Source organism: Oreochromis niloticus, linkage group LG18, assembly GCF_001858045.2.
Source record: "Oreochromis niloticus isolate F11D_XX linkage group LG18, O_niloticus_UMD_NMBU, whole genome shotgun sequence".
NCBI lineage: Eukaryota > Metazoa > Chordata > Actinopteri > Cichliformes > Cichlidae > Oreochromis > Oreochromis niloticus.
In genome coordinates this window covers 8763748-8790448 of record NC_031982.2, presented here as the reverse complement: position 1 = coordinate 8790448, position 26701 = coordinate 8763748, and the positions used below count along the sequence as shown (strand labels likewise).

The window sequence follows — 26701 nt, the reverse complement described above, 5'->3', positions numbered from 1 at the left end:
GCTGTGAAATTCAATTTAAGCTTGCATGTCATGTTTTTGAGATACATATCAACGACATTTTGACACTTTTGAATATTAACATATATGGAATTTTAGCAATTTCCCACCAAAATTGTTGAAATGTGTTTAATCTAAAAACAGAGCAGAAGATGACACTAGAGATCCTTTAAAACATATTTCTGTCAATTTAGCTTAAAATAAAATTAGGTCAGCGTGCTAAAAAATGTTTGAGGCACTTGCTTTTGTCCTTGTGCTACACATCCATCTCTCGCTGCAAGCACCAGCGGTAGCCACCTCATCATGCTAGGATCAAATGTTCACTGATATCGGTTTTTCGTCCTGTTTATATTTGAATGAAATCTTTCCCCGCGTTAGTTGCTGACATCGCCCAGATTTGTTGAAAAAAAAGTTGAGATGAGAATGTAAAAAGTGGCATTCTGGGACTCATTAGCTGGTACACGTTCAGCATGCTATCACAAGCTCAGCGTAACTCTATGCTCTGTGATTCCCCAGAAAATTCTGGGCAACCTGCACAAATGTTTCCCATGCTTCTTTTCTTTTGATCTCATCATGAAGAATCAGTTCAGATTTCAGTAAAAACAAACACCTGCCTTAATTTCGATGTCGCTTTTCTCGAGATCAAAGTTTTTACTTAAATGCTGAAACGCATCGCCGTTTCTGTCCACTCATCCTAGCTGTCTAACACTTGGATCATCATAACTAAACAACTGAACTTTGCAGGAAGAGAAGATGACACTGTTGGTCAGATGATTATTAACTGATTACCTAATCAGATGTTAATTTTTAGAATCAGCTAGAATCTGAGTAGCATTTTATACCACCCTGGTTTGCATATAAAAATTGTCTTTTACTTGCTTCGCTTTCAGCAGCTTAGATAAGCCAAATCAGCATTTAGATTTAGATTTCATCTGGCATCCAGTAAATGAAAGTCCAACAAGTACTCTTTCCTAGCTCTAATTCAGTTCTCCACCACTCAAAATGGCAAGTTGCTACCTGTTTCTTTCTTTTTTTGGTCTGCTTGATGCTGAGACATTAGAGTACAGTGGGATTTTCCAAGCACACTTCTCTGCTGTAACTAAATATTGCACTATAGTTGTTTTCACACATGAACTTCGGAGGTCAAGATATTGTTTGGAGTAGTCCTTTCTCAAATCTAAGACACCTTCTCACTTCTGAACATACCTCATTTTGTTGTGGCTCCTGGTTGACTATTCAGACATGTTCTTACATAAAACTCCTTCTGATAATATAAAATTTGGGGCTATGGCGCATGTGTGAAAATGGCTTGTGAGAATGGTGAGAGTGGAGCAAAAAGATAAACCGTTTAAAGCTCAGTAAAGCTGACAGAGCTGCAGGTTTAGCGCATAATTCTCTGCAGGCAGATCTCTATGAGAAACCCACCTTCACAATGTTATTTAATGGTATTTTTAAAATGTAGACAATACCACTTTGTGACTAATATTATTAATCTAAACAGGTTAGAAATCTGAAGAAACTTTCGACAAATCTTTCACACGTCTGTTGCTCATTTATTTAGATCTATACAAGGATGTACAAATAATATTCCACATTACTACGAATCACTTCGTAGTGAACGCGTCACTTTTATGGCCGAACATGAAGCAGGTGAAAATGAAACATTTCTTTCTTCTTTAAAAGAAAGTGACACAATTAATTTTGGTGCCGCTCCAAATTTCCTGCCCAAAAGATTCCTGTGATTGAAGTGTGTAAAGGTTTCACCGCTGTTGCACTCAACTAATTTCCGTTTTCTTACCCCTCCTAATTCAAATGCATAATCCTAGCTATGGTGTCTTCTATAGGACACCCAGTGTTGGGAAGGTTACTTTTAAAATGTATTCCACTACAGATTACAGGATACATGCCCCAAAATGTATTTTGTAACATATTCCGTTACGTTACTCAATGAGAGTAACGTATTCTGAATACTTTGGATTACTTAACATATTATCAAGTTTTTTACAACTACATGAATGTACTATTGCTGTGTGATTTATTACTATTACTGAAGGATACTCGCCATACCAATACCAACTATTAAATCTTAATATAAAATGAGTAACCGAACCGTAGTAAAGGGACCTCTGGCTAATACGTCGGGTTCTGTGTCGGTCTCGTTGCTGAAAACTAGCTTTACTTTGTTGTCTGGGTCAACTTTGCTAGAGACAGAGAGAGGCGTTGAAAGGCTGCTCCAACGGAACTTATTGTTTCGCAGAAAAACACGAACACAGTGTACAGTCGAGTCTTAATAGCTTACTTACAGCTGGGCTACACTGCCCATGAGGCTACATTCTTTAGGGCTATGCCTGTAACACTCTGCCTATTGCCTTCCCATATGGAAAAGAAATAGTAAAAACTTATATGATTTACTCATGAAAGTGGCCACTTTCTCATTACTTTCATATATTGTTTTAGTAAGTATCCAAAACATACAAGTTTCATTTATATAATTTTTCAAGGGATCTTATATCTGTTTTCACTCTTGTATGCTTTTCATACAAGTTTCACACAAGACAGATACAAACTTTATAAGATTTATATATATCTTTTCCATATGGGTTCATATTAAATAATTTTTTGAACAATAATTTTTAAAAATATTTCTTCACATCATTATGTAGAGGTGACATGGGCCGCGAGATTGAGACACAGGCATTAGAGCCTCTTAATGCGTGTTTTGTTTGGGTTTTCACCGGCGTGGAATTACCAAAAATAGAGAGGGGACAGCCTAACATATGAAACAGGAAAAGATGCCGTGTAATCCCTTTATTTCAACAAAGTAACTGTAGTCTGAATACCACCTTTTTAAACGGTAACTGTAACGGAATACAGTTACTCATATTTTGTATTTTACGTAACGGCGGTACATGTATTCCGTTACTTTCCAACACTGAGGACAAGCAAGTTTAAGTTAGCCAATAGAGTTTAAAAACATTAAATTAATGCTACTCCATAATGACTGAGGTCAGCCGGTGTGTTCTTATTACTGCTGGTGTAAAAATACATTTGATTCATGTTTTTTTGCCATTTCAATCTTCCCCGCGAGAGTCTCAAAAATGGTGTTGAATATTTTCTTGGGTATTGGTGTTGACTTTGAAGTTCTGGTATTGTGCCAATCCTAATGGAGTCAGAACTATTGTGTTCTTTAAAATCCTAACCATAAGTGCAATATTGTGCCCATCTCAACATAGACTTTAGCAAAATGGTGTGACAGCAAGTAGAAACAGTAAAAACTTTCATTTCAAGAAGGATGTTTTGGGTTTCCCCTCAAGTTCATTAATGTTTTCTTGCAGACCACAGGTAAGGCTTTTGTGCTTGATCATGAGCACTTTAATCTCTGCTACACAGGACTGTTGTTGGGAGTACTCCTCATATACCTGTCAATGAGTCTGCATTAAACGTGCGTCTTTTAAGATGCAAATAGTTGGAAAAACAAACCGTGAAACTGTAATTCACTGTCAAGTTTCATGAAGAGGCTGCTTGTGTATCTTAATTATACCCATGACCCATGTGTAATTAAAGAGGACACCTTTTGGCTATTTATTTAGTTCAAAGAGAACACAGAGGGAAGAGGGGGAAAAAAGCCCTAATTGTCTCATTAATTACTCTCCACATGAAATAATGACCAAACCAAGGTATCCACAGCTCTTTTGTAACTGACAAAACAGAGCAGAGGAGGGGTGGCAGCAAAATAAAACATGCTTTAACCTCTTTTCACAAACAGGCATTGTGTTGGAAGAGAGGGAGACAAAGAAAAAGAGGGCAAATGAGATCAGGGGCAGGAGGGAGGGGAAAAAAGAGGTAAATATGGAATTGAAAGAATAAAAAGGCTGAGATTGAAAATTATAAATACAGAGCAAATGAAAGAGAGGGAAGCGAGACAGAAGGAGAAAATATTGGCTGTGAGGTATCATGGTGTTTGTCCAGGCTTTCTGGACTCTGCCCAGTTCTCTCTCCCACCGAACATGGTAAATAGGCTGTTTTAACACACTGTTCAGGCACTGAGACACAAACAAACCAAATCAACACTAAATTAAAGACTCCTCGGGGAGACCACAGACTAACATCAGAGGGGGTGCTTTGGAAAGCCAGATTCAGCAATTAAGTGTTCCAAGAGAGGTCCTGGAGTCTCGCGCCAGTTTCCAGACCTGCTATATTGCCATGGCTGTAATTAGATGAATAAGAGAGGAAACGTAGTGTAGCTTGTTTTCTTGCTTTTGTTTACTGCTACCATTGGGAGCAAGTGACACTTTATTAGCCTGAATACGTCTTTTATTGAGGCAGTAGAGGCCTAAGAAATGAAAACTTCCCAAATAAACCCCATTAATATTTGCATCTTGAGACCTATGCTGTGAGTGTATTTCTTTATTTATGTCATGAGATACACACACAGACACTCACCCCCTCCTCATACTTGTTTGATCTAAAATGGGCCCAATATCCTCCAGCTAAGCTGGTCAAAAGGATAATGCAGGGGCACTTTGAAGGGCAGCTTCTCACTGCCCTTTGCTTGCCAGCCACGAACATGCTGGAGCCACGCCTTACTGAGTGCACAGCTCGGAGGCCTCTACGAGCAAACTTTAAATCTGCACAGCCAAGCAGCTGCATGACAACGCTTATTTATACCCTCAACTGAATTTTTTGTATGTATTTTCTTCCCCCTACTTCACAGCTCACACACTTCACTATTCTATCATCAGAGGCCCTCCGTCTTGTCAGAGAGAGGTGAACTAATGGGCCGCGGCTGAGCAGCCTGAGCTCAGAGGCTATCAGTTCCCCCGGAAGGCCAGGAAGGCAGAGAAAAGGAGAAAGGGGAGGTCCTTCTGTTCTTTAGCCACTATATTTCTTCTTCTTTCTTTTTTCTTCTTCTTCTCCTTGGGATAACCAACTGCCCTCAGTCTGTTGGTTATCCCTTCCACCACACTGGGTCTTCCTTCTTTAGAGCACTGAAACTGGGACCGTTTGGGGAGGTTAGCACCAATAAGCTTACAAAGACATAAAATTAATATTGATCAGAATTGTAACTATGGTTAAGGAAGTGATTCCTCCACTTGTATCTTCTATAATGCTATGTCTCAACACGATGCGAAGCAGGTTTCTCAACTCTACACCCGCAGAGGTCCATTATCTTGTGACTAGTGTTATATCCTCATAATACTGTGGCCTATCTGAAAAAAAGCAATAACAGTTGCTTAAGCAGCTGATAATGTGAAAGTTAGAGGAAATGGTGTTGCACTCATTTAGAAGGTCTTATTTTGGCCTCTATTAAAGAAGCCCTCTGTAAAGCTGGAACATCTTTCTATTTGTCACCGACTGAGAAAAACAGTAGCTGTTCAGCACTATAAATAGAGCTCTGTTGAACCAAGTATTCCTTTAACCTTAACTAGCAATGGCTTTATGAATTTCTACACAGGTACAATGTTAACCATTAGAGATAAAATATTCAGAGTTGTCCCACAGATGTGCCTTTAGGTACAGCAACTCTAATAACTACTGATTCTACTTGGATTCTTTCGCTCTGATCAGTCTGCATTATTTTTAATAATGTCTTCCTTTAAATCATTAATATGCATTTTAGACCCCATTCCTAAAAGACTGGTCAGGTTTCACCATTAATTAATGCTTCAAATGGATCTATCTTTATTAACAGACTACGTAGCAGGTTTTTAAGGTGGCAGTAATTATACAAATACTTAAAAAGGCATCACTTGATTAAGCTGCCTTACCTAATTATAGACAGATTTCTAACCCTTCTTTTATTTCAAAAAAATGTTGAACAAGTAGGTGTAAAATAGTTAACTGATCATTTATAGAGGATTTGATTATTCAGTCAGGATTTCGAGTCTTCTTTACGCACAAAGGTTAATTATGGAGTTCCACAGGGTTCTGTGCTAGGACCAATTCATTTTACATTATGCATGCTTTCTTAGGCAATATTTTTAGAAAACACTGTATACATTTTGATTGCTGAACAGATAACACCCAGCTTTATTTATCCATGAAGCCAGATGAGACAAATTAACTAGTTAAACTACAGGCATGTCCTAAAGACATCAAGGCCTGGATGGCCTCTGATTTCTAAATTCAGATGTAATACTCAGTCCTAGCTGGGACTAGAAAATGAAAGCATATTTCTCCCCTATTAGCTCATCTTTAATGAGTCATTAAAGATGAGCTAAAATTCAGAATGAATTTAAAACCCTTCTCTTTATATACAAAATCTTGAATAATCAATGATATCTTAAAGACCTTAGATCTTATTACCCTAACAGTTCAATATCCTAACAGAGAACTTCACTCTCAGACTGCATGCTTACTTGTGGTTCCTGAAGTTATCAGAAGTAGAATGGGAGGCAAAGCCTTCAGCTATCAGGACAGACGTAGGCTTAAAACTTGCCTTTTTGTTAAAGCTTATAGCTAGGGCTGGATCAGGTGACCCAGAACCATCCCTTAGTTATGGCTTAGGCTGCTGGGGGGCTTCCCATGATGCACTGAGCATTGTTTTTTTAAACTCACTTCTTCTCGTTGTCTATGTGTTTATACAGCACTCTGCATTTAATGATTAGTAATTATTAGTAATTATTAAACTCTGGCTTTCTCTCCTGTAGTTTGCCTTTTTTTCCTCTCTCTATAAAGTCCTTAAATTACAGCCTTGCAGAACTATTTCTATGGTGGACCATTACTCTGAAATGCTAACTTTAAATTCTTTAAACATTTTCTCGGTGGCCTTACAGCCATAACTAAGTTCAACGTGATTAACCCTCTCAAACCCCTGAAACACATGGGCAGAAATGTTAATAGATGCCATGCTACCATGAAGACCCATGTACCAATGAACCACTCGCTAATCAGGAATCTAATTTGTCCAACAAAATCAAATTAATGTTATCATAGATCAAAGGGCCATCAGACTCTGTAAGGCCACATAGGATGACCTTATTGTTGATTGTGAACCTGTGATAAGGCCTCTTTCAGAATAGAATAAAATGTCCAAATAAACATTTTCCAGAAGAAACAGCCGGTCGGTCTGTACGACCGTAGATAACACAAGTTAGCACAGCAAGACTATTCTGAGAGGAGCTTTCCTAGGCCAGGTTGTGACAGTTGTGTCCCACTCCATAAGCTGGAGGGCATTTAGTAACGAAGATGACCAGCGCGAGGTGCCAGAGCCGGTCTGTCGAACAAATGCTCCACGAGCCCCGGGCCATGCTAGGCTCAGCTTAGAACAGACAGAGATGGTCCTGGGGACGGGGCCTCCCCGCTCCTCAGCTTCAACGTGCAAGCTGGAGTGCAGGCTGCACCTTCCTTCGGGACCATTGTGAATAGAGGTGTAATTGGCCATATCCAGTGATAGAGGGGTGTTCAACCTTTGTTGCTCATCAGTGGCATAGAGGCATACACAGAGGCTTGTCTCACAATATGAGGTTGATTGTGCAGTCTATTAAATACCGGTCTCAGGAGGAAGTGTTTCTCCTTGGAATGCTGGAGCTTAGAAGAATCTCCAGAAAGATCTGATTTAAAAATCGTCTCGTGCTCAGTGATTGCCTATTATACCCCAGAGACAGTAAACATGATTTAAAAATTGATCACGCTTAATTAATTGCTTTCCTCAGCAGAGACGACTAAAGAACTAGACTCAGTAAAATTGTTCGAAAATCACAACCTTTTGTTTCTCAGAAGCATAAATCAAAGCTGTAAATTATAGTTTTTATTTCATTCCAAACCAATTATCATGTTATGCAAATTTCTGGTTGTATGATACATGCAATAATTATGTAATTATGGAAAGCATTTCATCCTAATACAAAGAGTCTGCATGACAAGATACAGACACCTGCATGTCGCCCAGAGGGTCTTTATGAAGAGAAGGTAAATGTTCATATTCCTGTTGAAACTAGAAGGGCTGAATACATTGTGAGCGTCGCGTTAAAGAAGAGTCACCACACAGTAGGTTTGTGATGTTGATTTCTACAAACCAACAAGTTGAAAATGGAGACACAAACAGGTGATGCACATTTCGAGTTTTGAAAGTCAGGCAGATAGAAAAAATGCCAGCAGTGGGTTAGTGGAGGAAAATAAAGACATGCATGAAGAAATGAAATTGACTTTGCTCAAGGAAGTTTCCCTTTGCACGTGAGAGCAGCAGAACAAAAATGAACAAATTAATAAATAAGTGGTGGCTTTTGTCGAGGGCTTTTAACATCCCCTAACAGTTGAGAGAGGCAGGAAAAATGAGCGATGCTCGTTAACTCTGACCCAAATCCTAAGAGACAGTGGGAGCTGTTAAAACACGGAGCAGATTGGGGAGTCTGCGTGACCTAGATAGCATTGGTTTTGAAAAGCAGCCGTACTTCACATTAAATCGCTCCTACGTCTAATATAATGAGGCATATCTCCCTGGTCGGTAATGAAAATTACATTCTGATAAGGTTCTTTGTGACATCGAAAATACCTCTCCCACCACTGACACTCCGAGGCTCTGTCTGAGATGCAGTTGGTAAAGTGCGCCTTCGTCTGGACTTGGGTGGCATTATCTGGCTCTTAAGCGCACATGAATTGTGACACATGGGCTAGACATCCAGAAGAGAAGCGCTAGTGATGAGACAGCCAGTGGCCAACTGTTGTTCAAAGACATTATATGTGTCTACAATTGACTTTGGAGACTAGTGGATTAATGCTACACTCACACTGGGAAAAACAGTGATTGGAAGCCATGGTATGACCAAAAGTATTGCAGCTGTGTGCAGTGAACTTGTGTGAAGTTACATATCAAGGGACTATATGTGACCAGTCGCAGTCACCTACCATCTTCAAAGCACCTTTGGCGTGATGGTAGTAACACTGGAATAAGACAGAGTCAGTCTGCTCTCAGTTTGTGGTCAAATTAGGTCAATTTGGTGATTATATGCAATCTATTTGTGATAATATGGTGACTGACTGTAAGAAAGTCCAGCAAAATAGTGATTGATAGTGATGTGGCTGCTGCAGGGCAGGAATTTAACTACAAAATGCCATAGGTTTTTACTTTTACATAGGAATATAATCATAGTACAACCTCTTAGCAACCAATAGAGCCAAATCCCATGTTGCAAAGAGATGTGTTGCAAATAAGTTGTGCTTGTCAATGTAGACTGACTCAATTCATTTCAGTTCAATTTTATGTATGTAGCCCCAAATCACAACAACAGCCAACTCAATGTGCTTTATATTGTACGAAGAACCCCAACAATCAGACAACCCCCAATGAGAAAGCACTTGGCGACAGTGGGGAGGAGAAACTCCCTTTTAACAGGAAAAAACCTCTGGCAGAATCAGGCAGCCATCTGCCATGACCAGCTGGGGGTGAGGGGAGGAAGACCTATACTGATTTGCAACGTGTGGGCAGTCTGTCTGTGTTTATGAATAAGAAGGTAATTATTTGCAAACCTTAGCCAGTCTGTCTGAAAGTGTTTGCATTTGAACTGTTGCAGTACTAGAGATGTATTTCATAGATAAAGCTGTTTTATTGAGCTTGTGGGCAGACAGGAAACACCTCTAGGCTCAGAGAGCACTTATATAAAACAAATTTAAATATTTATTTTCTAGACTGGACATAAAAGATGGACACTTTGACTGTGCCACTCATGCGGCAGTATTGCATATATTAGAAGGCAAAATGTGTCCACTGGATACATTGTCTATCCAGGTATGATGATTAATAAATAGTATGAAATGTTTTGAAATTAATCATAAAATGACTCACTGATCACACTCCTACTACACAGACTCACAATGTCACACAATGTCACGCGGGACAATGTGTGGCCGGTGCTCGATGGGCTGCATCTCTTTTCAGGACAGCGTAGGCTCAAGGCCTCTTTCTCCAACAATGGCACGTCACCATGCCAACAGAAGCTGTGCCAGCCACAGCGTCAGTTTGGCACAGCCACCGTGTTAGCGGTGGATGATTCAAGGGCATTAAAGCACAGTGTGTGTGTGTGTGTGTGAGTGTGGTGGCGGGGGGGGTGTTCTAGTGTATTGGTGGCTGTGCCAGGATTCCCACCACAGTTTGCTCTGAAACAGCCTGTCATTCATTGCTTTCCACTACTTCCCCTCCTCTCGTGCTGTTGGCCCGAGCTGGGAGCATTACCAATCCATCTTCTGAAAATTTGTTTTGCATGCACAGAAGCACCGGTCATGCTCTAATGTATTATATTTACTCAGAAGCAGAACATAAAAACAAGAACATCAAATATTTCACCACAGGTCTTCTTCAAGGGTGGGCGCAGAACAGCAAGCATTTGCTGCACTCTCATTACAGACTGATGATCCAGAAGAGATAATAACATCTTTGTTGATTTGTTAAATTAGTTCCTGCCATTTCATATCTTAAATTAATGTTGTAATGAGTGATCAAGGGGCATGTGTCTTTTTAAGTTCTTACCACCTCCATCTTAAAATTAACCATCACCCCCTGTCTCCTTGTCTTGCAGCGCTCAGAGCAAGTGACTGTGATGGGCTGTCAAACCGCATCTAAAGTACTCTACCAAAGAATAATATCCACTCCTGACCTACTCTGAAGAAAAATATTTCATTCGATCAATGTCGCAGTCTCCCCCGCAGGGGAATTACTCTTGAACAATAGGTGAACCCTAAGAAAAGAGCAACACTGGACCATGTGATACTTGACCTTCAAAGAACGAACTCAGGTACACTCCAGAAGATGTCAAATCGGATCTGAAGCAGCTCTCGAGAGGATCGCCCAGCTCATAATTCAAGCACTTTTTCATGTTTTGTTTTATCATTACTCAAACACCATGGGCCAAAAGTGACAGAACATAGTTATTTTTGCTGGATCTTCATCTAATGAGGAGTACCAGACATCTCACCATGGATTTGAAGGAGATTTTCTTCACCAAAGAGCAACAGTGAGAAACATCAGAGTGGGGGGGGGGATTGGACACTGGTGGCTTGGAGGATTAGCTAGAGTGCTGCTAACCCATGGTGGATCTGCTGTGAGTGGGGAAAGGGACTCAGCGGTGGAGGATGTCAGCAGAGGCCGAACTCCAGCCGGGTGTCAAAACCAGCCAGCGAAAGGAGTCCAGGAGGATCAAAGGTATGTTCTTACCTTTGCAACACCAGAGCGTCCGTAACATAGACGCGTGTAATACATCAGGCTCTGTTATGTTTGTTTGTCAAATGAGATAAAGGTCTGAGATATAACGTTAAGGGAAAAGTACTCAAAAGACACGAAACATGACAGGACGAAATGGGAACCTGAAAGTTTTCTTATCTTCATCAGGTGGTGAACGTAACTTTTCACCTCGTCTTGGATAGAGTTAAATAACGCTGGGTTGCACGGAAAAGGCTTCACTCAGTCAGGCTTGCCGAAAGGCTCCCTGTCTCATCCCGGGGATCCAGATGTAGTAACAGCTATTCCATGTAGCCCCAGGCTTTGGTAGCGACGTGATTTAGGTGTCATGGACAGGGTAATTCGCACTCTGTCGCTTTGATGAACAGCATAAGTGAAGTAATAGGACGAGGCATTCTCAGAATGTTCACTGGGAGATTGAAATGGGATTGAAAAGGCTGAGAGGGGGGAGGAACAAGGAGATAGAGGGGCAGAGAGAGTGGGATTCACAGGGAGGGAGAGGAAAGTGAGAAAGAAAAGGATGCTTTCTCTTTCTTCTTCCCCATCTTCATTTTGGCTTTTTTGTTCTCATTTCTCTGTCCACAAATAAAGCCACTCCCAGCTAGTCCAGTAAATCTGGCTTCTGCGGGCTCGCTGTAACGAGGCCACGGGGCCGGGTCCTCTGCGGCTGTTTCGCTGGCTCTGTCGACTTGCTCAGATAAATGGCCCGCTGGAGGAGGGCCCATCGATTTGAGTTAAGTGGAGGGGGGGGGAGCAGAGCGAGGGGGCAGTTGCACACGTGGCCATGTGGCTTATTGGTGGAGACTATCAGCACAGGCTATCAGCCCCTGACTTTACCATGCTAATCACATGTGCTGCAGGGACTATTATCACAATCAGCAAACATGCTATTTAGATCCATATAAATGGAAATCAGGCAACATGAATACAAGCAGACTGTCAAGCAGCATGGTGACTTTGAGCCAGCTGGGGCGAGGTGAAGGGCACTATCAAGAATCAGGCTTACGACATACAGAGGAGGGGAGAATTATTAGCCCCCATGTACATGTCATTTTTTTAAATTAAGTATTTCCGAAGTGCTATTAAACAGAGCAAGGAATTTTTAACACAGCTTGTCCAAATATCATGGTTTTATTTTGGATGCTTGCATTATTTTACTTTACACACAAACAGAATAATGTCACAAAAACCCAAAACTACAGGTCAACAGGTCAAAATAATTAGCCCTCTTCATGCTAAAAGTCAGTTATGTGGCCTACTCACTGGATAACAACCTCCAGTCATTTGTTGTCTTTCATACGTCTCCTGATCATTTCCAGCCTATTCCTCTTTGGTGAATTTCTCTAAATTGTCCAGATTTGATGGTCTTCTGCCACAGACCGTAGTCTTCAGTTCATCCTACAGATTTTTAAGTCAGAGCTTTGTGCGGGCCAGTCAGTAACATTCTCTTTGGTCGTCTGTTTTGGGTTGTTGTCACGTTGGAAGACAAAGTGATGACCCGGACCCAGTTTTGGTGCTGACTGCTGGAGGTTTTCTTTCAAAATCTTCACCTATCCTTTATTTTTTAGGTGCCTTTTTAGTGTGTGAGCAGGCAGCCACATGCCAAATGGTTAGAATGTAGCTGTCCCGGTTTGAGTCTCCCCCATGGCCCTTTGCTGCATGTCTTGCCCTCTCTTTCTCCCTCATATCCTGTCTATCTCAATTTACTATCCAATAAAAAAGGCCAAAATTAAAACTATTTATCCTTCTTTCTTTATGATTCCTTCCACCTTGACAAGTTTCCCAGTTCCTGACGCACTGAAGCATACCCACAGCATTATACTCCCACCACCGTGTTTCAGTGTGAGGATAATGTTTTTTAGGTTTAACTGATCTCCCATCTTTGTCCAAGAGTGTCTGTGGCCAAAGATCTCTAGTTTCATCCCATCTGACCAAAGGACGTGCTCCCAGTATGCATCTCTCTCCAGGATGTCCTTCCTGTAGTTGTTCTGGGTCTTTAGAAACATCTCTCTCAAGTTTTCTTTCCAGAGTCTTTGAAATCTTTTGTTTCCTAGCTCTGTATATACTCTGTATCTGGAAAATAACACAGGGGGATAATAATATTGACCCTGGTTATTCTGGAGTTTTATCTGAAATAAGTTTGTTATTGTGTGTAAATAGAAATAATGAATGCTTTCTAAAGAAAAGTGTCGAAAATCCCTTGCTCTTTAAAAAAAACACATGGGAAACTTTTGACAAAAACTTTAAATTTCATAGGGTGGCTAATAATTTTGATTTTATCTGTATATTGATAGATGCATTGTTTATATCCACAGGAATATGTAATGAAATTTATGAGTTTAAAGCATATGGCTGTGATTATTTTATGTTTCTTTCTTGCAAAAAAGTTCACTTTGAAAGACAAGTAAAAAAAACACTACAAAAACATACTGAACTGAACAAAGAATTCATTCATGGTGCTTTAGCATTTGTCCCACCTGTATAGCACCTGACCAGCGGTGAATGAAAAGAAGTAAATGATTCAACGATCATTCAATCAGCGATGATTCAACAGAACCCAGTGTCCATGCTGTTACAGGAAATAAATGAATAGATTTGAATTTCAAAAGATAAACTTATTTGCCTTTTTTCCTGTGAGTTAATTAGAAAGGGTTCTTTGTTGTTTTAATGAGCCTACTCATAAGGGCTATATCCACTCACCAACCAGGTACACCTGTTCAGCTGCTCGTTAACACAAATATCTGAAGAGTCATTCACATGAAGGCAACTCAATGCATTTAGGCATGTAGACATGTGCAAAATGACCTGTTGAAGTTCAAACTGACATCAGAATATAGAAGAAAGGTGAATGAAGCTACTTTCAGTGTGTCATGGTTGTTGGTGCCAGACACGCTGATCTGAGCATTTCAGAAAGTGCTGATCTCCTACTCACACAACCGGCTGTACGGTTCACTGAGATGGGCCTGAAAAAGAGATGATATCTAGTGAGCAGCAGTTCTCTGTGTGAAAATGCTTTGATAATGTCAGAGGTCAGAAGAGAATGGCCAAACTGTTTCCAATAGGAAGGCGAAGCTAACTCAAATACTCACTTGTTACTACCGAGCTATGCAGAAGAGCATCTCTGAACAGAAGACCTCATCACATGGCATGGGTTACAGTTTGTACAGACTCAACAAAAGAAGACAAAATGTTGCCTGCTCTGATGAGTCTCAATTTTGGCTGCGACATTCAAATAGGCTCAGAATTGTGGGTAAAACAACATGAAAGCATGCATCCATCCTGCCTTGTATCAATCTGGCTGGTGGTGGTGCAGTAATGCTGTAGGGGAAATTTTCCCGTGACACTCTGGGGCCCTTTGTGCCAGCTGAGCATTGTTTAAGCACCATGGCTTACCTGAGTGTTGTTGCTGACCATCTCTTTTTGACCACAGTGTACCCATCTTCTGATTGTTGCTTCCAGCAGGATAACCCGCCATGTCACAAAGCTTAGATCAAATTGGTTTCTCGAACATGACCATGAGTTCAATGTACTCAAATGGCCTCCACACTCACCAGATCTTGATCCAATACAGCACCTTTGCGGTGTGGTGGAAGGTGTGATTCACATCATGGATGTGCAGCAGACTTATCTGCAGCAACTGTGTGATTCTATCATGTCAATATGGACCGAAATCTCTGAGGAATGTTTCCAGGAACTTGTTGAATCTATGCCACAAATAGCAAATAGTAATAGTTGTACCTAATAAAGTTTGTGGTGAGTGTCTGTTTATGTTGATATTGGATAAAATATCTAATCCAGTTTCATTCTGGACCTGGAACCACAAGAGGGCATGACAGTGACAGCCTCATTTGTATTTACTGCTCTCCTTCTGCTTTCCCATTCCCATCAAGTTAAGCTTATCTGCAGACTGTTGGACAGATAGACAACGTCTTGCTTTCTTTTCAAGATTATAGTGAATTTAATGAAAGGAAATGACAGAAAAGTAAAGTTTTGGTCAGTAAGAGCAAGAGCTGCAAGATATGGGCAGAAAGACAGACAAAATATTGTGTTTTTAGTTAATGACCTTGATGATGTTGTTGGTTTTTAGCAGCTTTGAATTCATTTTATCATTTTTCCCCATCTAGCACCTATGTTCCAAGTGCTAGATTCGATAAATTGTGCAAGGACACAGGTTTAATAGGCTGTTAGCTTTAACACTAGGTTTAAAAAAAGCAAAGAAAGAAATATTTCACTGTGAAACAAGAGAATAAATGTTCCTATTTAGCCTTTCAGAGACATGATTCATTCCAAAAAAGTCTCATGGCAGTTTATGACATCTCATCTGCAGAATTTTGTTCCTACTGCCCGACCATTCGGTGGTGACCTGGCAAACTACATCAAGACGTATATTATGGATGCAAAAAATAGGGAAAATTTTTGAATCCTTTCAAAATGCCACAATCTTGCCACTCACAGAATAGAAAAAAATTGGAGATAAGCTGCCCATTACAACATAAAAAGATCTGCCCCCTTAGTCATGTCCTGGTTCATCCTCTAATGCATCACTTATTATTTAATTGCTTCTGTATCATTTTCATAAAATTCTGATGCATTTGTGATGAATGCGAAACAATTTAGGGTGAACTTGGTTTTTTGGGTGTCCGTTTTGGTTTTGGCACGCACTCATATCACTCTTCATTCTTCTCAAAACAGTGAGGAAAAATTCAAACCTGACTGCAGCAAAGTCTGCCGTCATAAAAACCAAAGCTCCCCTCTACCCATCGTCAGAATTGCTTTACATGCGTGACTTTACTCTATCTCCATAGCAACTGTTGCTCTCCCAGTGTAATCTGTGCACCAAAAAAGAGAAAGAAAGAAAAAAAGATTCAATTCAAAAAGAAAAGCATGGAGTTGGGGACATGGAAGACACTGAGAGCAGGGGAGAAAAGGGCAGAGAGCAGCTAGTAGACAAGCAGCAGAGTAAATCACCGGTCGCCTCCCATGCTCTAAGAGGCAACACAAATACTACCCATTCAAATCTATTCAAACACTATTTGCCAAGTCATTTGCAGGTATGCTTTTTCCCAACTGGGTCTTCATGTTGCGTCCCCATCAGCTTGGTAATAGCATCATGAAGACCCCCCTTCCTAAAGTATAATCCCCACAAAATGCCAGCCAGCACACACCGTCTCCTGTGTGTGACTCCACAGCGAGTCACTGATCTATCCAGTGCATTGACAATTTGCACAATAGCCTTCATTAACTCCGAAACTGCTTTATTGATCAGCCGTTTAACCAAACCCTCAATGCTGCGTTTAGTGCCAAAGTTTGGTCGAGGAATTTTCAATTTATTTGTCTATTTTTACATCAGTGAGGGCTGGACGGGGAGAGCGCGCACCGCTGTTGAGATTTGTAAATGTGCTTCTGTGTGTTTGCTGAGGCTTGTGAAATTTCTTTTGCGCACATGGGGGGAGGCAGATGGCGCGGACAGACTTTGCTTTTCTCAGACGTGCATTCTCTTCGCTGCTACTTCAGCCTCCTGCGCTGACAGGAAATACCTGTCTTTTCATTTCAGAGAAAATATCGGCTGCTATTGCATATTTCATTATAGCTCGGAGGATGGTGTGTGTGTGTGTGTGTGTGTGTGTGTGTGTGTGTGTGTGTGTGTGTGTGTGTGTGTGGCTACTGGCAAACAGCGACTTTAAAGGAAAAGGACAGGAAGGCACAGATACACACCCAGAGAGGTTCAAAGGTTAAGCTGCCTCTATGCCCAGATCCCCAACAAAAAGTTTCTTGTTGCCAAGTCCTTATATCTGGAGGGGCACTTCTGACTCTCCATCTGCCGCCATCTGTCCCTTTGCTGTCCCCATTCTAGTGTGGCAAGAAGACGGATGCAACACTGTGATCAGAGACGAGCCCTGAAACAGTATGGAGCAGGGCGAACAGTAATTGTTCTCTCCATGGTCCTGGTGCAGAGCCTGCGTGTCACGTGGGAGGATTGGAGCGTTTGATTTAAAGCCTCTGACATCCTGGATTTTAATGCCCGACTCAGTTTTTAAAAAAATTAAATCTTTGTAAGACTACTGAGAAACAAGGGATTTTGGAAATATTGGGAAGCAGGAGACGAGGTCTAAATTTGAACCCTGGACACATGCACTTCAGACCACCAGGCACCAGGACAACCCCCCACCCCCCCGCTACCCCAAAATGGTAGGACTGTTGTGCCAGGATACATAGAGACAAACAGCAGACAATACCTCAGGCAATCCACTGTCAGAAAAATTATGAGCATCAGCCTTACGGGCCAGAATCATTGTGAGGACCGTTCAACCTTGGGTAATTGTAAATCCAGAAAGCCAGAGGAATATGTGTCACCTCCCGTCACGAACCCATACACACATACGCACACACACCTTCTCGCTTCTCCTCTCTTACAGTGTGTAACAACATGAAACAGCATGCCCCTCAGCTCTTTAGTTTTCAAATACAGCACACTCGCTCATCTGGATCTGAACCCAGAGCACGTAGTGAACAAGTTATGCCACTGACTCAAGACTCTCATTTGGTATGCAAGGCCTATTTTTTTTTTTTTTTTTGAGGATCTGTGCATAAACCTCTAAATCCTTCCTGAAGTGTGAGGAGGGCCGTGTGCGGTATGTAAAGAAACAAATGGCACAAAACATCTGGTTACAGCTCATCTGAGAGAGTTGCACTGAATTGGACCGATTGTATTTAAAATGCATCTGGAGCAGCATGTATTATACATTACATTACAGAGTATATGAGTCAGTAAAATCAGGGTGGAATGCATAATACTGCGTGAACAAACTGCGGTCGCTTTGTGAGCAACGATAATTACCTTCAAAGCAAATAGCACACGTGTGGCTACAGTTCGTATTTTTAGGGAGTTCGTCACTAAATCTGAGCGTCCGTTTCTTCACGCGCTGCGGTTGATGTTCAGATGTGCCCATTAGCTGTATAACTCCTCTGGCAGTGAAATAAGTCTAAATTAGACCCAGATTTGACAGTCGCTTGCTTAGAGATTTTAATGACTTTAGCATCCTCAAGCCCTTCCCCCTTTTAGAGAATTGTGCCCTCATGAATTAGTGAGGGAGTGTGCACAGCCAAGACAAGCACTTGCATTTCACTAAGATGGGGAGGTGGTGGTGGTGGTAGTGGGGGGGAACGCTTCTTAATCTGCCCTTTTCCGTAGTTTCCAATTTTTCCTTTTTGGTTTTGACTTGGAAATTGCAGAAACGGAAAACGGGAATTTGGTTAGATGTGGCAGGCAATGGCATTTCTGGGTGGAATAAGCCGATTTTGGCGTAAATGTGACTTTGGAGCACAGCCTGACAGCCTCTGTTAAGGATGTTACACCTCGTCTCGTTGTCGCCCACAGCTTAGCCAGCCCCTTTAATGTGCTGCTAACTGATGTACTGCATGGTCTCCTGACCTAGATTTGAATGAGGAAGAGGCCTTGAAACTGTTAAATTCTCCAAGGTGCCGGTGACCTTGATTCGAAATCCCTACTATCTCTTTGTGCGACTGCAGCAGGGAGCCGGTGTTTTGCAAGTGACAAAGCCTGCACAGGTTATACAATGTAGACCTACGAGATAACGCTTGAGGCTTGAACCCACATAATCAAAACAGCGAGCGCTGAGACAAAATGAGAAAGGTGTCGGTATCAAGGAGATGTCAGGGTGGCTGGAGAGACAGAATAATCAGGAACAAGGAGGGGAGGGGATGACAGTATAAAGCCTCAGGCCATCCAGACACACACGTGAACACCCCCCACTGCCCCCAGCGGCTCACACCATCAGCCCGCCACCTTCTTGCCACCACCCTACATCCATCACACAGAGAGGGCTTGGGTGGATTGTGGGTGAGCGCTGGACCGAGAAGATTCCTCTCAATAGGAGCCATTCAGGCTGGTTTGTCGCTACCAATAGCACCCATGGGAACTCCAACCATGGGTAGCAACACTGGAGTAAGCACCCCCTCCCTCCCCCTCGCCTTTGTGTGTGAATGCCCTACAATGCTCTGCGACAGGTGACTGTGGCGCTGACTGTTTTTGATGTTCCAGTTGTTTTCTCATTTAGTGCGCCGGCTTTATCCAACTTCATTTTCAATTTCAAGTTCAATTTTCTTTCCATCTTTGCGCACCGCTGCTAATTTTCTATTCATTCCGCGTTTCCTATTGCATAAATATTAATACCGGAGCACAGAGACACACACACGCGCAAATACGCACGCACCTACGCACAGACGCCGCACGCAGAAGCCCGCGTACCCTCGAGACGGGCACGATAGCAAACGTGTTCAATTCATTTGAGCTCACACGTCCTCATTTCCTGTAATCACTCTCTCGTTCTTATTTCTCCGACTCTTGTCTGTTTCTCTTTCTCTTCCTCTGCAGGTCAGGACCGCAGTGAGGCGGGGCTTATTAAGCGTTTCCGCGGAGATGGCGTGCGCTACAAGGCCAAGCTGATTGGGATTGATGAGGTGACAGCCGCACGCGGGGACAAGCTGTGCCAGGACTCCATGATGAAGCTGAAGGTGCAGACTTCTTTGTGTGTGTGTCTGAGTCTGTGTGGACATCACTGAGCATCTTCAATCATCTCAGTCAGATTTGGACAAAGCATGCTCAGACATGGCTGTACTGTCTGTTGTTGAATGAATCACGGGAGCTTGTCTTATCCTGTGTATGACTCACTGAGGGTCTGTTTGAACTGACCAGATGGAACAAATGAAAGTCCAGCCTTATTATTCCACAGCTCTGTGTCCTATAGAAAGCTACTGTAAGGTTGGCTTTGTACTTTATTTTAATAGCCTGCTTTATTTTTAGTGTTGCTCAAAGCTCTTCGCATTTATTCATACGTCTTTTTTTTTTTTTTTTTACCTCCGGGGCAAGCTGGCTCCCTATTCTGAGATACTTAAATCAGTATATCAGTTAAGTTAGAGATTTTTCACTTTTCAGCATGTGCGAGGAGAGTAACCATCCCATCCCCCCACCCCGATCTGTCTCCTGTATGTTTTCTCGTGTCACTCACAATCTATTTTTACAACCAATTTCATGATGTTACACTTGTGGCACATATGCAAACTGCGATAACATGACCCAGATAATACTTCAGCCAGTTTCCCTTGCGAAATATTGAAAGTAAACTAGATCAAATTCAGCCCTACAGACAGAGAGAGTCAGAAAATGCCTGCATAAAAAGTGGTGGATGAACGAGTTGGGTATTCTTGAACTTACTACATCATCTGTGAGTTGTTTCTATTGTTTTTAAATTAGAAAAAGTGTCAGAGAAGTAAGGTAAATGGTGGGGCTGTGGAGAAGGCTTTATTGGGGATCAGGGGCAGCTCCGGGGCTGAAATCCCCACCCACCCACCTACAAGCGAGCGAAGCAGAGGAGAGCGCAGCAGGAGTGAGGCAAATGAAGGGGAGGGTGTGGGACACAAGAAGCAACAACAAACAGGTATGAAGGGCAGCGAGGATTATGATAGGAAGGAGACAGTTTGATGTATGAACTTCTACTTAAAAGGAATTACTCTATTAAGTCACCTTTCATGAGCTTCTCTCCTCTAAGTGACTGAGCCTGCACATACTGGATAGACAGATTGGTGAAAATGCTGCCTCTCTTTAGGTTTGTTGATTTGATCTCATGTAAAAGACATAGTGATAAAGACAGAGTACAGAGTAAACCATGTCTCATTACAATCAGATGCTTAAATCAGATATTTTATTTTTCAGCTTTGTTTTAATTTTTAGACCGTGGACAGCCACAGCTTTAGCTTTTGTGGCTTTTGTTGTTGTTGTTGTTGTTTTTTGTTTATTTGTTTGCAGCCAGGAAAAGTGATTATAATCACATGAGTTGTAGTGGCTATTAGCTGACGCTAGCTTGGTTATCAAAGTCTATGTGCATCACACAGACTTGGATATCTGCCAGTGATAATAAGGTTCAATCAAAAAATTATAATTTTGCTCAGTAAAAGTGGAGCAAAGACTCTTCAGATAGGCTCTTAGTACATTTCAGCGAGCCATCTTTTTTGGTCAGATAATTAGATTGAAAAATATCTCAGAAAGCATCAACACCACAAATGCAGTCAAGAGGTCCAGTTCAGTGTTGTATATTAGCTGAGCTGAAGCCTGGCAGACAGCTTGCGGCAGCAGCTGTCTGTCCACCTGCCATTCAAAACGGCCACAAATTAGAAGAGTTATTTACAATTCTTCCCATGCCCAATAACTATACCGGGTGAAATAAGGTAATAAGATATTTGATCGAGACAAAAGGAAATCTTATAGAAGGCTGGAAATGCAGTATCATTTTGCTTTAAAGTGTGCCATTTTTGGACAATATTAATGTCTTTGGGGACTGATTCACTGTCGAGCCACGAGTTCTGTTTGAAGAAGTTTAGTTCTTGGTATCATTTCATTGGCTTCTTGTCTGTTTTTAGCGCTGAAAGTTGCTGTTTCTTTGAATTTGGCAGTGTTTTGGGGGAATCTGCAACAACTAAACATTTTGAACTGCCTGATGATTTTAACATTCACAGCTCTGATGTGATTCTTATCTTTGGTAATGGTCATATACAAAATTGATGAATAAAACCTGGCTTCTCAGAGGCAAAGACGATGTACTCTATTGAGGTGTACTGCAAATAGACCGTTTTAATGTATCATAAAGGCTCTGGTTTTACACTAAAGGAATAAGACAAATGAATGGCAAGTGATATTTATCAGTTGTGCAAAGAAGCAGCGCACAAGCATCACTGCAGTAAGTGGCTGCAGGATAACGCAGATGAACTGTAAATGCATATTCTCAATGACTTTCCTAGAGCTTAGATGTGTGGGAAGCCCCACTGGAAAAGCAGTATAGCCAGAAGGCAAAACCTCTCATTGCCCATACCCTTTTAAAACGATACAGTACGTCTAATAAAGCAACTTTTTCACTGCTTTGATCAGACATTTCTGCAGTGCCCTCCATGTGACTCCGGTAGTCACCAGCTCCCAGCCAGTTACAGTCAATGGAGCAGTCGATACAGACCTGCTATTATCTGGACAGGGGATAGAGAGGGGGTACAGGTCTCTATTGAGCTGCCGTTCGCTGCTGTGCGGACTAATCCGCCAAATGGGGATGCCGATGACTGATTGACAACATCCATTGACTCTCCTGCCCACCCGCCTCTTTCTCATTTGCTTTATCCCTTTCCTGCTCCTGTTGCTTGTTCTGCTCTTTATCCTTCTCCCTCCTCCTTTATGTACTGTTATTCCTTCAGCTTTTTACTGTATAGTTATTTAAAGCTAGCTCGAAGGTGTTTACTGCGAATCAGGGTTTGTGGTTGTGTTATCAGGTAGGCTTTCAAAGAACTTCCCCTCCCCCTCACATCCCCCACCAGTCGTAGCAGATGGCTCCCCTGCCCCGAGCCTGGTTCTGCCGAAGGTTTCTTCCTGTTAAAAGGGGTTTTTCCCTTCCCACTGTTGCCAAGTGCTTACTCATAGGGGCCCATCTGATTGTTGGGGTTTTCTCTGTGTTATTGTAGAGTCTTTACCTTGCGATTGCCATTGTGATTTGGTGCTATATAAATGAAACTGAACTGAATTGAATTGAATAGCACTGATGCAGTTTTTCCAGACATACTGAGCGCAGAAGGCAAGCTTTTTCTACCCTTATCTCATCTTTCCTCTTCTCCTCTCTTCTATTTTCTCCCAGGCGTTGTTCTGTGAAAGACATGTCAAGCACACAGGTCGCATCAAAGGGAACACGGTGGAAATTTTAATTGTTTTCTTTATCAGAGCTGAGAATATGAGGAAAAAGGAGCTGGTGAGATCCATGGGAAAAAACATACTTCAAAGGCTGGATTGGGTGTTCAGTCAGCACTATGTGAAGTTGCCGAAGCGAGCTGACGTCGGTCAGCGGCGCGATCCGTTCTGTCAGCAGATCTCACCTTATTGTTGTTAGCTAGCACTTGTGTATTGCCACGTTGAGGTGCAGCACACTTACTTCAAAAAAAAGGGAGAGAAAAATGGTTCTAAAGGGGGAAATGGCAATAATAATATAACTCGCTGCACAAGGCGATGTGTGGAAAAAAAAGAGCGCATGAAAGAACATCCTGTCCTATCACACTTTATGTAACTCCTGTCACCCTGCCCCCAATCTCTACCCCACATCTCCCACTGCCACACTCACCTGAGTCGGAATAGAAGAAGGCTTCATCATCTCCTTTTATCTCCTCATGTCGTTCCCTTTAATCTCCTGCAGGGAATGGCTTCCTCGGCACGTTCCAAAGGGGAGCACAAGCAGAGAGTCTTCTTGACGGTGTCTTTTGGCGGGATCAAGATTTACTGTGAAAGATCAGGGGTGAGTAGCACATTAGCAAACAGGCCCGGCTTGGCAGGGCTGCACTGCCGACCTCTGTGCCAGCTGCTGTATCGTGAACCTACACTGCAGGACATCCAGAGGGCAGACGCTCGTACGGCTCAGTTCACAACGGCTGCTCGGTCCGCCATCTTATAAGCCTGACTGCCACAGTTGACATATTCTTGCAGCTGCATTACCTGTAACACATCTTTCAGTGCGTTGACCATATTTCAATCTCTTCTCCAAATGCCAACACAAATCACGAAATTGCATGATTCATACAGGACAGTTTGCCCTTTAGCCCCTAAAAGTTAAACTTGACAGCACTGGATTGTGGGCCTTGCATTTCCTATACAACCCAAAGCCAAGTGGTTTACTCCAGTGCGATTAGGGGAGTGCTGCAGGACCTACTTAAGATCACTCAGGCCCTGTCTGTGTGCTAATGATAGTGCAGTAAGCAGTGTTATGGCGATGATATGAAATGGGCTGTTTCCGCCTGCATCCTGGCTTCCACCCCCACCCGGCGGACTCAGAGGCCTGCTGTTCCATTACAGGATGATCAAGGGGCTCGCTTCTCCCCCGTCCCGCGGCGTAGTGTTGGCTAGATAGGCCCACTCTGCTCATCAGCGCTAACCGATAATTAGCACTCAGTTCCACCCCTTAATGATCATTGCCGCTAATGCTAATTACACCGCCGGCTCCACCTCAGCTGTCATTAGAGCTAAACTGATAATTATGCAACAGCGCTTGTCCCGTGGCTGCCAGCTCCCGCCCGACCACCAACAGCCTACCCCTCAGCCCACCAAACAAAAAAACCCTCATCTTTTTGATAATATCTCTTTTCAATGTGACTGGTGGTGATAGTAGTGCGTCTTTCGCCTCTAATGAAAAAGAGCATTAAGCCTCCCGCCACGACCCGCGCAGCTCACCAGCTTTTTGACATGCTCATTTGTTGCTCGGAAATCATGCCCCCTAATGCTCCTCTTTTTATTTACTGATTACTGGCAGTAAATAACACTCCACACTTAATACCCCTCTTGACTTATTTAGGTGGAAATGGGGATCGCTAGAGCACAGGCTGTGTCAGCGAGCATTTAGATGGAAATGCTTCATGTAAAGCTGATGTGATTCGCCACTGAATTGAGTGCCCGAGTCGTATTAGTTTTGTATTTTACATTAATCTGAGGCATTACCGGCGACACTCGGCGCCGAATATCGGCTAATATTCAAACAAACGCTCCTCCCTGGTGTCTAAGCACATATCTTCTAAGAGAGGAGGAAGCAGATGGGTGTGAAGAGCTGAGTTACTCCTATAAACTTACAACCCAAAGTATAGTTTTGCAACTGCTAATATCTCTTGCTTGCTAATTTGGCGTTTTTTTCGTTGAACGGCAACTCGAGTCTTGCTGACATCACAAAACAGCACAAAGCTAAAATCATGCCACTGGTTTATATCTTTAATGAATGCTAGTTCTGTAGCTACATTATCCATAAAGTTATATGCAGAGATGAGAGCACTCTTTGAAGCACACTCTGTGTTGTGTTGCATTTGCCTCAACAATATGCAAAGATGTTTTAAGTAGCTTTGACCTACTTTGTCTCCCAGCACAGTTTACAGTACTGTGGTCTTTTTTTTAAAGGGAGGATTTTAAATCATACATCAGGTTTTCATTTCTGCATCTTAAAGTAGAAGAAGACAAATAGGACACGTGGCACAGAAGACCTTTTTTTGTTTAGTTTTAGCTAACACTTGCATCTTTTTTTGCCATCAAGGTGCTCCTTCATCACCACTCAGTCCATGAGATCAGCTACATTGCCAAGGACACCCGGGATCATCGCGCCTTTGGCTATGTCTGTGGGAAGGAGGGCCACCACAGGTTTGTGGCCATCAAGACCGCGCAGTCTGTGAGTACTTTTCCCCTTATTACTTTTCCCCGTCTTGTTCTTTACAATTGGCAGAAAAGAGATTAAAGTTGACTTTGACTCTGACATGTTAGTTGATTAACTTTCCTACAACTCTGTTTAAGTGTCAGATTACGAACAGTGTAATGTTTGATTTTTTTCATATTTTAAGTACTATAGGTGATACTTTGATTATATACCATCTATTACTAACCTTTTCTTAATTCAGTCCTTCACCATCATATTCCAATTCTCTCATCCAGGCGGAGCCTCTCATCATTGACCTGCGTGACCTCTTCACACTCATCTACGATATAAAACAGCGGGAGGAGATGGAGAAGAAGGCCCAGAAGGACAAACAGTGTGAGCAGGCAGTGTACCAGGTAGGATTTCCTGCGTGAAGTCTTTGCGTTTTCTTTTTTTGTTTTCCCCTCAGTTTCATTTCTAATTCGGAGGTGAGATCACACGTTATAACTCCGCCTGCAATTCATTCACACAACAAATATCTTAACACGTTGGAGCTTCCTTTAAAGTGCGACGCTGTTTTGTGTGTTTGTCTGGACCATTGATTTCTGTTCTGAATATCTAACTACAATGGAAAAGCAACAGGTTTTGCTGGTTTGATTTTATTGTTATTATTATTATTACTGTCACTTCTAGGAAATATGTGTTGTTTTGTCTGTGATGTGCCAAATTACTGTTTGATTAAAAAGCAACATGCTGTCAGTCTATAATTGTGCCTGCTTGCAGGAAATGTCACGCTGCGATGAGTGTATTTTTTTGTCGTTGTTGCTGGTGGTGATGGGTTTTTTTTATCATCTTCTCTCAATTTATTCTCTAATGAGACTGAAAAACAAAATGTGTCATCTGCCTTCTGTTCCGCAAACACAGACTATCCTGGAAGATGAAGTGGATGATCCAGTTTACCAGGTAGGTCCGTAGGCACTAAGAGCGGGAGCAAAACACTGCTGACTTTGATGCTTTCTAGCTGTTTTCACTTTTTACGCTTGGAATAAATATATAAACAAATAATCCTTAATTTATATCAGCCACTGACATGCTTGAATTAATGATTCATAAATATTGCACCATTCCAGTAATACACAGTAGACCATCTAGTGGACAGTTTTGTTCAACCATTCAACACCCATTTGCCAGTGCAGTGTTGTAAAACCATATTTTTTCAGTTGATCTGTGTCAATGTTCTGATTTCTTCCAAAGACATGCCCCCCTCCCCTTGACTGGTTGTTATTCCCGTCCCTTTTGCCCTGTGCATTTATTTGGCTCAACA

At 42.1% G+C, this 26701-nt stretch overlaps 1 protein-coding gene across 4 annotated transcripts in view; it reads left to right on the top strand.

Annotated features, from left to right (window-relative positions):
- The window catches only part of dab1b (DAB adaptor protein 1b), a 48973-nt gene that overhangs the window by 11189 nt on the left and 11083 nt on the right, over positions 1-26701 (top strand). For all 4 annotated transcript variants that reach the window (XM_019347446.2, XM_019347444.2, XM_019347443.2 and 1 more), the window contains exons 2-7: positions 10512-11134; positions 19566-19705; positions 23410-23508; positions 25282-25413; positions 25674-25793; positions 26302-26340. In XM_019347446.2, coding sequence (XP_019202991.1) covers positions 11065-11134; positions 19566-19705; positions 23410-23508; positions 25282-25413; positions 25674-25793; positions 26302-26340 — 600 coding nt within the window. In that variant the 5' untranslated portion in view covers positions 10512-11064. The remainder of the gene's footprint in view (positions 1-10511; positions 11135-19565; positions 19706-23409; positions 23509-25281; positions 25414-25673; positions 25794-26301; positions 26341-26701) is intronic.